Source organism: Ambystoma mexicanum, chromosome 2q (genome assembly GCF_040938575.1).
Source record: "Ambystoma mexicanum isolate Mex_15411 chromosome 2q, UKY_AmexF1_1, whole genome shotgun sequence".
Classification (NCBI taxonomy): Eukaryota; Metazoa; Chordata; class Amphibia; order Caudata; family Ambystomatidae; genus Ambystoma; species Ambystoma mexicanum.
The window spans coordinates 1,011,962,291-1,011,975,163 of record NC_090924.1 but is presented as its reverse complement, the minus strand read 5'-3'; the positions used below and the strand labels follow the sequence as shown (position 1 = coordinate 1,011,975,163).

Genomic DNA, 12,873 nt, shown 5'->3' with positions numbered 1-12,873 from the left:
TCCTTGCACTGGCCTGCATCTGCATCCTTTCACTGGCCTCTACATTTAAGCTGCCACAGGCCTCTACTCCCATCCCTCCATTTTCCACATCCTTCCACAGGCTCTTTACATACACCTGGATGGTGCACAATACATTGTTCAATGCTTCTGTCATCAGCGATCGTTCTGTTACAGTAACATTTCATAAGAAGTCACTTACCTAGTTTCAGGCATTCCATTGATGCCATGGGCCAATTTTTTGATGATGATGTTTCAAAGAAGTAACAATCACCCCGGAAAGGGATCCAAGCCTTATTATTTGTTTCTGGACATTTCCCGGGAAACTGCTCCGGTTCAGCCGGTACAACATCTGTTGGCAAGCAATACAGTATGAATTAAGATTCCACATGGAGGGTCTTCAGGAAGGGCGATCATGCATTCTTTCACACAAGGATGAAAGTAAAATAAGTTATTTCAGCCAAGTCACATATGCCACACCGTCACCAGTACTCATCTCTGGAAGTTCAACTCAAGTTCAGAGCCACATGAGCAATGCATTGTGGGTATACACATTAGCTTAAATGCAAGCTTTTCATTCCCAAAAAATGTCTTATATAGTAGTGCTAATTTATTCATATGTATATTTTACACTTTGCTGGTGTTTGCTACACAAAATGGAATAAAGCTACCATTTCGTTCTGCTGCTCCATTCCACCACATACTAAATCCGGAGACCTTCAGTGTGGTAGAAATGTTTTCTGTCAGTGAGTATGTTATTTCACCCCCGGATTACCCCTCCACCAGACTGAAACCTGGGATGATTGCACAATTTTCGGCTTGGCAGTGTCATTGTCGCCTATTTTTCCTCTCCATGCATGGGTGGAAATGACAACAGAAGGGAACCATGTGCAGCTCCCACCCATCAAAGAGGCTTCCGTGGCAGGAGTCAGGAAGTCACGCTAACAGATACCTTTATTGAGCTCGACTGGGACTTCTGTAACCATGGCTACCTCCTAATGGCACTCTACTGCCAGGGAACTTTATGGCTACCACTTGGTGGCTCAGTCCTCCTGTTTGTCTATGGAGGCTAGGTTAATGGTCCAGCTTTGCTGATCTTATGCTATGGGGGTTCCAACGATGTTGCATTTCCCATTCAGCTAGTAGACATGCTGTGACTGCATCATTGTTCTTAATCTCACAAGGTCTGGATTTTTTCGCCTCCCGTAAATATGGTTTAGCAGAAATCATTTTTATCTATAATAGAGTCATGAAGAGACAGTGGCCTTCATTACGAGCATGGCGGTCTGGGAAGAACGGTACCGGTAAGCATGCCGGCACCGTACTTATCGGACCACCATACTACGGGCTCTGCTTGCAGGAAATGTTTCACCCGCCAGATTTTTCCTGGCAGGTGTAACGACACCCATGAGCAGAGCACGTCGGATGCACCGGCACATTCAGAGTTGTGCCGGTGCATCTGACGTCCCCATCCCCATTCAGCCCTATGGGGCAGAATGGGGATGAGGAGGCCCCCGAAATTGGGCAAGTACCGGGTCCGCCTAACTTGGCATGACCCGATTCTTGCCCATTCACAGGTGCCGGAAAGAAAGAAACTCTGGCGGCAGCCGTGCCGTTTTTAACGTTTGATCAATATAAACACCTACTCAATATAAACGAGTTCACATTTCAAATACCTGATCAAGAGCAATACCAAAGCCAACAGTTGTGGATTTTGTGTGGGCATGGGACAGTCATTTGACATGCAGTGCTATACTGATATTAACTGCCCACAGTGCCTTAAGTGGCACTACAAATCGAGCCGGGGCTCATCGAGGGGGCGTGGCCTAACAACGGGGGTCTTCATGGCCCGTTAGGCCACGTCCTCTTGACGAGCCCTGGCTCAATGGGCTACTGGCACCCCTGCCAGGCAGCCTTTTGTAGAGATTAGCACCCTCTCCCCAACGGGCGAGAGGGTGCTGATCTCTGCATTTATTTTGTATAGGCTTGCCTGGCAGGGGACAGCGCCTCGCCTATTCAGCCTTAATCGTGATGCTGCCCCTCGCCAGCTGGCGAGGGGCAGCATCACCATTAAGGCTGAAAGGGTGAGGCCACTGGAAGCAGAGGCCTTTTTCCTAAAGACTGAAAGCTTCAGTATTTAGAAAGCAAGGCCTCTGCTTCCAGCGGCCTCATGTTTTCTCCATAATGGTGGCGCCGGCCCACGTGCATCACTTGATTAAAGGGATGCCTCGCAGGTGCGGCGCCACCATTATGGCTAAAAGGCATTTTTTTCTGAAGCCTGAAGCTCTCGCTCACGAGCGAGAGCTTCAGGCTGTAGAAAAAAATGCCTTTTCGTGTTGTGGCCGGGGCTGCCAGGGGAGATTAGTGGGCCCTGGCAGGGCCCCGCCTCAAAACGAAATTTCAGAGCCTGCCGGGGCCCAGCCCCAGCAGGCCCCAGCCCACTTAAAGCCCTGACTGCCTATGAGATGGCTGCAGGTAGCAAATGGTGTGAGCACCTGGTCATATGAAAGTAGCACCTGGAAAATGCCCCTCTAATGCCTGTCAAGAGCCAAAACGTTTCACTTTTGCCAGTGCTTCTTTTAGTAGGAAGTACAGACAACAGAACACACACATAATAGCATTCAGAAAATGACACAATACGGCCCGAAGGAGTGCTGCAGGGTACTGCGGTTTGTGACAGGAGCTATTGGTGTTTGCATTGGTGTTTGTAAGCGGTTTCGGGAGGTCCCATTTTGTCATGACACCCGGGATACACTGAATAATTAAAACACTTGTTTGCCAGCGGAGCTCTGCAAAGTGTTGAAGAGTACAGCCATTTGTGGTAGGAGCTATTGTTGTTTGAAAGCAGTTTCGGGAGGACCCATTTTGCTGTGACACCAGGAACACACTGAATACTTTAAAAACTTGTTTGTCATCGGAGCGCTGCACGGTGCTGCAGAGTACTGCAGTTTGTAGCAGTTTGTGGCAGAAGAAAAGAGGTGTGTCAGTACTCTTTACCCAGTAGCTTGTATTTATAGTTTATGATGTCATCTTAAATTGCAACCAGCGTGTCCTCCACAATTTACATACAACTATCATCCTCCCTTACTTCGCTCCTTATGTACCAATGAACATTGCTTGTGCTTTATTAGTATTGTTGCTACAAGAAAAACACAAAGGCACCATAGCGCAATTTCTATGTATAACCGGAGGAGTAAGCCCGTCCTAAATGAGTGTAATATGAATGACTCACAACAGAGAATGAGAGACCAGCTCAGTATTGCAAAGTCACCCCAGGGATAACAGTAACAATTGGTGCCAAAACTTGCTATCTACGTGTTCAAATGGAAGGGTGGTTAAAAAAAAGAAAGATCACTTAACCTCTGCAAAAATCACACACCTTTACCCTACGGCTGGCACGAGTACTGAAATCAGGAAGTTACAAAAAGAACTGCTTTTACCTGAGCCAGATTCAAATTGTATTAATGATGTCAGTCTTCCTAATCTGGATGTATTGAACGACACAGCTAACAATGGGCCTCATTATAACTATTGCGGAATGGGTTTAACGGTGCTGCTAATGGTGGCGGCGCCGTTAAACCCATTCCGCAATATTACGAGGTCCCAGAGCGGGTCCCGCGAGGGGACCAGGGAGCTAACAACGGGCCGGTCGTAATCAGCCCGTTGTTAGCTCCCTCACCCATTCCCATTGAGCCCTAAATGGGAATGGGGAAGGACTGGACCTGGGTTCCCTGTAGGAGGAATTACCGGGCCCTCCAAACTCGGAATGGCCCGGTCATTCCCCATTCAGGGAACCCAGACCCGATTTTGGAGGCAGCCATGGCGCCAATAGCACCATGGCTACCTCCAAAGTCGTAATGAGGCCCAATGTCTTTCAGATGACTAATGCAGAAAGAGAGAGAAATACCGTACCTCACTCATCTTCCTCATGTGAACATCTGATGTCTTTATTGGAAGAGATTGAATGTAGAGCCGGAAACTTAGCAACTATGTCATCCATATCCCTTCCACCTCTTCTCCATCACACGTTATGTGATATGGAGGACAAAGTTAAACTGACAGCGCCATCTGTATCGGCATTAAATATGGTATTAAGCTCTTTGTAACGGTATATAATATCAGTACAGAATTGAATGCACACATCTTGGCTCTTAGTGAAATAAAATTTAAAATCGATATGTTAGGTAACCATTCCAGGAACATAGTTCAAAAGAAAATACATGATTTAGGACTGAAGGACATCAAGACCCAATTGGAAGCTGCACCGGATAAAGAACATCTGTCTATACTTCAAAAAAACATTCCAATTAAAAGGCAAAAAAAACAAACGAGTACCAACAAAGAATACTCAAGCAAATGTCCGTGTAACCTACACATGACAGAGGAAGCAGCACAAATTGCTGCACAGGATGAAAAAAGCAAGGTACTCCCCAGGGTTAAGTTTTGCCACGTTACAAAAGACAAGGGATGAAAGATTGAAACAATCTTGACCCAAACTATAGTCACAAGATTGGACGAGGAGGGTCTAACAAAAGGGGTACAAATAAAAGAAGGTCAGTGTGATGTAGACCCAGTTCCTGAACTGAAGTCATGTGGAGATGTCTTTGAAGTTGAAGAAGTAAAGATGGCAAGTAGCACACTAGCATGTCAAACAGGTAGATTAACAAATATACAAAACACACGTGTTGCTTTAATTTCTCCTGAAGATATGTCATCAATCTTACTACAGAATAATCGAACAGATAAAGACACCAGCTTTAAAAGAGCATGCATAGTTGAATGTCAAACAAACTCATCCCTTGATTATGCACCCTGTCACTTTAAGTCATACTGAAAGTACTAAGAGACTTGCTGCTAATATAATGGATAATGAATTTGGTTTACAAGGTCAATAAACGAAAATTGTGTCACAGTCAACCAAATCAGTACAAGCGGATGAGCAATTAATTTTAGAATGTATACTAACTTAATCAATTTATTGTGAATCATTCTAATGTCTTAAAATTGCTGCATGAAATTTCCTATTTAAGATTTTTAACATCAAAAGATGGTCTACTTTATTGGCCAACACAGAACAGACATTGTGCTAGTAAAGAAATAATCGAAAATAGTGCTTAAGATGCCCCTAAATGAAGCGGAGACCCTAAAACAAATGGCATTCGACCGATCATCCATCTAAAAAATAAAGTCTTATACCGAATTGGTATTTTTCCACCTGGAAGGATGTTGATACTGGAAGCTGGGGAAAAAGCTGCATATTTTTTGTGGCGATAGCTCAGCATTTGGGCAGGTTGTTCAAATTATAGATAATTCTTTGAAAAGAAGTAAGAAGTTGGATAATTTGTCTTGGATGGCCCAAACACTGCGTGTAAAAAACAATTGTTTAGGAGGCAAGGGCACTGGTCTTTAGGGAGGGGAGTCTCATAGCCATTTCTTAATTTTGACATGGAACACAAGAGGACATGTAAACCTATTTAATAAATCAAATTTGTGCCAATTACTTAACAAACACATGTTATTGATATTTCTGTTTTGATTTATATATTTTTATTAAGAGGGAAATAATAGTACAGCATGTGCAATAATGCAACAAAACAACAAATATCATTCGGAAAGACCAAAACAAATCTGAGCAGCCCAAAATTAAAAACAAGACACAAAGGCTGGGAGGATCACAGGGCTGTGACCCGGGGGCAAAGTTTCCCATTCACTTACACCCCAAAGGGTTTACAAAACATAGCCAGATCTCCCACTCTACCCAAGGATTGCATCGACTTGGAAGTACATGGAGTAAGAATAAGAATAAGCGGGGAGCATGTAGAGAAAGTACTGCACATACCAAACAGCGTAAGAAGGGGTACAGTCCAATTACCCATGATGATGGGCCCAAAACTATAATATGCACTCAATTTTGCACAAACTTTGGATATTATCCATGGTAGTGTTGGATAGTTACTTTGTGATTCAGTAGTTGGCTAGGTAGACCCTCAGGTGTCCTAATTACTTTCATTAAAAGTGCTCATTTTGTACATCACACTATAAGATGTTAACCATTGAATTGATCCTGACAGAAGGCAAACTTCACAAAACGGTGTTAGTTGTGAATATATATTGGAATCCTACTCGATTCCCAATTGATAGTTTTATACAAGTATTAAGAGGAATATTAGAAAACTAAATAATAATAGCAGGTGATTTCAACTCAGACTGTAAAGCTGCACTTGATGATAATAACTTTACCCCTCAGAGCTTCCTTTATGCACAATGTGTGAAACATAAGAATGGAAAAAAGTGGGTACAATTGTTTAATGGGTGGGGGTTACAGATGACTAGTGGTAACATAAGAGGAGATATCCCTCATAAAGACACTTGGAGAAATAACAAAATGATGGTCTTGTATTGACTATTCCTTTCTATCATCTAAAATGTTTTATTTATGTGAATGCTTTGTAATTATTGGCACCGATCTGAGTGATCACACTTTTCTAATCGCACACATGAACATTAAGATTGAAATTAAACAGAATTTAAATCTTACCAATCTTGTAGTCCCTACAGAAGGCAATATAATTGCTAGGAGAATTGATAATGCAAATATGTTTAATAGGCAAATTGGACTATGGTTTGACACCAAACATCTAAAAGAGAAAATAAGTGAATTGACATCAAACTCTTTTCAACCCTTTCTTTATAATCAGAATTCAGTAATTAAGAGAGCATTGTCGGATGACAAATTGAAAGCTCACAGATAGGATCATAATGTGCAATTAAGAAATTGTGAATTTAGGGGAACTCTAAGACAAATTTCAAAATCCTCATTGCCTTGGGTAGAGCAAGTTGAACAATCATGCAACGTACACCAACATTACACAAACTGGCAAAAAATGTATTGTTTTTTACTTTTACAGAGGGATGGAGAACATGCTATAAATTATTGCTATGAAAAATATTCAGAATTTTTGGAGTTTAATTAATGAACAAAGTGACAACCAAGTGAAGCTCCAATGTAACCCAGTTACAGAATAAAGCTGGGGCTCATAATATTGTAAGTTATATAATTGCCCAAAATTCAAGGAGTCTGAAGATGAGATTCCAACCAGCTGGGTCTTAGAATTTAGGTAGGAAAATGTGGTGATGAGTATTAAGAAGGCATCAAGCCCGAGGGCCCCCAGCCCTAACGCTCTAAATCACTGCATCCTGTGGGCATCAACACTGTATATACTGTTCACAAATATGATAAACTCTAGAACCACCCCAAAATCATGGAACATTTCAATCATAATTCCCATTTACAAAAAATGAGATCGGCTCAATCTGGAAAATTATTGACCCATAGCCTTGCTAGATGCTGAGAGCAAGACTTTTGCAACCATAATTTTAAAGGGATTACAATTATGGGTCCAGAGTACAGGTCGTTTGAGAACATTTCAAATTGGAATCAGAAAAGGGCTCTGTACCACTTTAAAAGGTTTTATAGATGCATTGCAGCAAGGTGCTTGATCTAAGGATCCCCCCAGTTTTTTAAGACATCATTGACTTTTCTTTTGCATTTGTACAATCAACCGGTTTTTATTGTCGGGAAAGTTGAAAAAATGTAATATTCCTAAACCATTGCTAGCTAATTTACAATGTTAATGGTGGTAAAGGTCGTGGAGAGCCATACCGCATTACTGACTATCTGTCTAGAGCCTCGCAAATGACTCCCTTGCACAAAGTTGCATTTGGTGGGGTCCCTGATGTGTTAGCAACTCCGGCCGCAGTCTGTGCAACACTGCAACCGGCTGTGGATCCCACGCTTCAATCTGTGGCTAGAATCAGCATATGGCTGAGACTGCCACTTTGCCTCCTCTGGGTTCCTCCACTGAGGTTGCAGGGGCCACTGATGAGGCTGAATTGGCAAGTGAATCCTTGCTTGCCCAGATTGGCGCTTCCAAACAGAAAAAGAAGAATGCTAAGAACATGAAAGATCTCAGGGCATGTTAGGCCAAAATAATAAAGGGTCCCTTAAATGTTTCCGGTCTGTGATAGCACAGATTGAAGTCTTCCCTGAAGGCCAGTCTCCTGAGGTTTTGCACCATGAGGGCCAAGAAGTGACTTTTTCATAACGGAAACCAAAGGCGCCGGCTATACATACGAGGGAAACAAACATGACCAGCTGCTCTAGCGTGCATTTTAAAAAGTCAAAATTGTCACAAAATGATAATAAGCCAAATGGCTCAATTACAGCTTTCTTAAAACCTAAAGGCAAAGTTGTGATGGAAACTGAGGCTAATCTTTCAATGGTTTCTACTTATTCTATAGATTCTGCAGAGTGGGACTCTAGTTGGGTGGTTCCTTGAACGGGGAGGGAAGGAATGACAGAGCTAGCCTACCTCTGTTCGCTGAAAATGCGAAGCCCACAGTAGTGCTAAATACAACTTCCTCTAATTTTGTACCTGCCGCCTGCATGCCCAGATTTCTCTGGATAGATCCCCACCCTTTATAACTATGGAAGAACGCAGGGTTAGAGCCACAAGGGAGTGAGTGCTATTTGGTTCTTTAGAGCATGCGTTTCTGGAACCTAAAGGCCCAATAACTATGGCACCCTTTAAGCTCTCATTAATAGCATGCTTCTCTGGAACCTAAAGGCCCAATAATTAAGGCACCCTTTAAGTTCTCATTAATAGGGGATGTTGACGAGGTGACCTCACTTCCAGGCCTTGTGGGGCCCAGTACGAATTTGGTGGATAGCTTAATCTATCTCTCAATAAAACATACATTTAAGGTCAATGGGCTGTACACTCTGAACTTCCAATATATTTTGGCTTTGTTCAAAGAAATTCCATCTTTGTACTCATTGACATCTCGGGATATCGCAAGAATATTTTTTGTGGACTTTAGAAGGGTGGACATTGCAAAAGTGGGTTTTCATTCCCATTTGGTTAAGAATTTGGTTATGGGCGAATCAGTGAAGATATTCAGCATGGCATACCTGCTAACTGACATATGTGAAGAACTCCACACTGGCAGTCAAAGGGAAATTTCTAGTCGTGGGCTAGATTTAATTCCCTGGGAAAACCTTCTAGTTAATTTCAGAGTGCCCTCCATCTGCTCTACTGGTGCAGGACTTCCTATCGATAAAAAGCATACAGTCTCATACGATTGGGCTCACATGATTAATTCCCTTGAAAAGCATAAACGGGGCAAAACAGTTCAAATTGAAATTTAGCCGCGCGATTGCTCTGATGGAACACGGAAGGTTTTTCCCATCTTTGTTCTAATGGACTGCTTTGGGATGAGGCAGACCTTATTTGTCTACAAGAAACCTTTATGTTAGACATTCCTGTGGTGGATGGGTTTCTTATTTCACATGAGCCTGGCCCAGTGCTTTAAATCGGCCGGGGGCTGCCGGGCCCTGCCGGGGTCTCCCGGTCCGACGACAACATTTCCGGGATGCATTATCCTTTCGCGGCCGCAGCCACGATGGGAGATGCGCCCGCCATTAGGTCAGGCAAGCTGACAGAAGTGTCAGCCAGCCACAGCATTGCTGTAGCTGGCTGGCACTTCTGTCAGTCACTGTAACTTCCGATGGTGACCTCTCGCGCGAGGGGTCACCAGAGGAAGTTACTGTGGCTTTGTTTCCCCAGGTCGCCGAGGTGTCTTAAACCCTCAGCAAACCTGGGGACTCCTCGAAATATTTCGAGGTTATTAAAAGATGGCTTGAAAAGTGCACTATTCAAGCCATCTTTTATTAAGCTTTGCCGACGGACAAAGACCCCTCAGGCTTTGTCCGTCGGGAAAGCTTTATAAAAGATGGCTTGAATTGTGCACTTTTCAAGCCATCTTTTATTAACATAGAAATGTTTAACTAAGATGGCTTGGAAAGTACACAAATTATAAGGTACGCACAGAAATCAAGCCATCTTGAAGTACACAAACCATAGTAAGGCACGCAAACAAATATATAAATGTAAGCATTTATATATTTATGAGCGTACCTTACTATGGTTTGTGTAGTATGTAAGCCATATTTTATAAACATAGAAATATATTACATATATATTATATATATATATATTACATATTTCTATGTTTATAAAAGATGGCTTGCATACTACAAAAACCATAGTAAGATATGCATACAAATATATAAAATGTTTGCGTACCTTGCTATGGCTTGAATATGTTTTTAAGGCCAAGCCCCCAAATGAGGGCACCCCCTCTCGATTTCCTACCCCACTTAAAGCCCTGGCCTGCCCTAAAAGGGAAAAAGGGTTGGTGGACTACTGATCACCTGGCCTATTTCTCCAAGCTCTGGAGTTGAAAAACTCTTATTGGGGGTGGGGATATTCTGGGCATTAAGATTACTTGGTGCGATGTTGCTGATCTTGTCTGGAAGTCAATGGTTGTTTTCAATGTTTATTATGATCCTGCTTCTACATGTCTGGTTGACTTCTTATCTGTAATCTCTAAGTGCATCGAATTACATTGTGCTTCCAAAGAAACCGATTTGGTCATCATGGATGACATTAACGCGGAATGCTTACATGCAACCTGGTATAATCAAGTTCAGATTGGCAATATAAAGAGAACGACAGAGTTAGCGGCTGATTGGTACAGTCTTTCTTAGACAAATGTAACACCATTAAATGGTAGAACAGATGGGGATATTCTGCCTAAATATACCTGGTTTAGCGGAAGCCATCGATCAACACTAGATTACGTGTCTATCTGGGACACTATGGTAACTAATTTCCATGGTTTGAACATTAAACATTGCCAGGAGAGTGATCATTTGCAGCTTAGATTCTAATGGGTAGGGTTTAATAATGGGGGGCCCACTTTAAATTCCCCTCCCCACATTGAGATTAGACAGCATCATCACACAGTTTTATGGCGACCAAAAATAGCTGATCGCTTTAATATTAAAGTAGAACAGCACTTATTGGAGGGAATCTTCACTGACAAGTCCCCGGACAAGATTGGCGTCCACCTACAGACTATATTGCAGGGTTTAATACCCGTGTCTATATTTTCTCAAAGGACGTCATGCCCTGAGCCTTCCCACAAATACAACCTAGCTGTTAGCTTAAGAAAAAGAAAACTTAGACAGACCATCAGGCAAGCCAATAAGTTAGGTCCTGTGTCTCTGATGCTAATAAAAAAACTCAGGCAGACTTTCGAAGTTGGCTAGGGGGCCATAGGTACTTACTTTTGCAAAAAGACGCAGAGCGCATGCTATTCGCATTGAACACAAACAACTCGACAAATATTTGGCAGTTGATACGAGGTCAAGTGGTTCAGATATCCCTGTAAGCAGTCAATTTCAGCGTCAGTTTGGGAGGTTCATTTTAACACCTTATATGGCTGTGTCAAGGGAACGAGCACCTCCACTATGGCTTTCGATTTAGCATCGGTTCACTTTTCCTCATGTGAGGACTTGAAAATGTATGCAGAGGACATAGTGTGGGAAATTAAGAAGGCAAACAAGTCTAAGGCTCCGGGCCCAGACGGCTTAATGAATCTCACTCTTAAAACCTTTGGTTATGGGCAGAGGTTCTATTGCTCTTGTATCGTAATGTACTGAAGTGTCAGGTATTCCCGTCCACTTGGAAGGAGGCAATGGTCGTAGAGATCTTTAAAAAGGGACATAGAGTGAATCCTGCAAACTACTGCCCTATCGCTCTACTTGATGCCTCATGCAAAATCTTTTCTAGGTTTTTCCTGCGTGACCTTGTGCGCTGGGTGGAGGACTCTGGGAAATTTGACATCAATCAATCTGGTTTATGAAAGGGAGCTAATAAATCCCTTAACTGTTTCCTTATTCTGTTGTTAACGAAACAAGGGCTTCTATCAAAGCGCAGCCTGTATGTGGCCTTTTTAGACATCACAAAGGCATTTGACTGAAGGGATTGTGCACACTTATGGAAGATGTTAAGGGAATGGGGTTGCCCAGAATATCTGTTCAGTATTTTGGAACATCTACATACAGACATTCATTTAAAGGTCAAGTTAGATGAAAGGATAAACTATACCAAATGGATCTATGCAGCACGTGGACTTCGTCAGGACTGTGTGTTAGCACAGTTCCTATTTAACTTATAGATTCTAGGGATAGGAGCAGCCTTGGCCAAAATTTTTACAAACCCACCAAAATTGGGTTCCATTAAATTGCAGTATCTCCTTTATGCAGATGATGCAGTTCTACTGTATTACACCGCAGTGGGACTGCAAACCACTTTGACAGTGACGGATCAATATTTTAAGGATCTGGATCTGCACATTAATGTTCCTAAATCCATTAGGAATTGACAAAATCCGTTGTCGGATAGAAGAAACCTTTGTTGGTTTATTGATGGCCAAAAAATGGATTCCAAGAGATCGTTGGTCCTGGCAAACCAAGCTCTTGAGCTAAACACTGCCTTGGCTGCTTGCCATCTTCGAACTCCTGATAATAAATACGGCCGATTCTCTCTTGCCCCAGTGATAAAGATGTATAATCAAATCCTCGTTCTGAAATTGATTTATGGAGACGAGGTGCGAGAAGAGCATCTTTCGTGGACCAAAGTTGAAGTAATCATTTGGAAGCGTGTTCTCTGCCTCCTACTGTGTGTTCCCTTGGACGCCATTCAACACATCTTGGGCCTCATTTCATCAGAGGCCAAGATCTCTTAGCGTAGATTACAGCTATTACGCAGTATTTTATTTCCTTCTGCTGGTACTCTGTTTAAACATCAAAATGTGTCTGTTTCTCGTGATGATTGTACTATTTTAACTCAATGGGCCTCATTCTGAGTCGGGCGGTAAGGGTTAACGGTCACCGGTAACGAGACCGGTGCCGTTAAACCCTTACCGCCCTATTCCGAGTTCCCTTTGCGGGTTGGAACTTAACACCTG

The 12,873-nt window shown here is 42.6% G+C and overlaps 1 protein-coding gene across 1 annotated transcript in view; it reads right to left on the bottom strand.

Annotated features, from left to right (window-relative positions):
• LOC138569908 (macrophage mannose receptor 1-like) overlaps window positions 1–12,873 on the bottom strand; it is a 745,141-nt gene that overhangs the window by 96,483 nt on the left and 635,785 nt on the right. Inside the window, exon 26 of the mRNA XM_069648337.1 lies at window positions 200–349. Within this exon, the coding sequence (XP_069504438.1) occupies window positions 200–349 (150 nt within the window). The remainder of the gene's footprint in view (window positions 1–199; window positions 350–12,873) is intronic.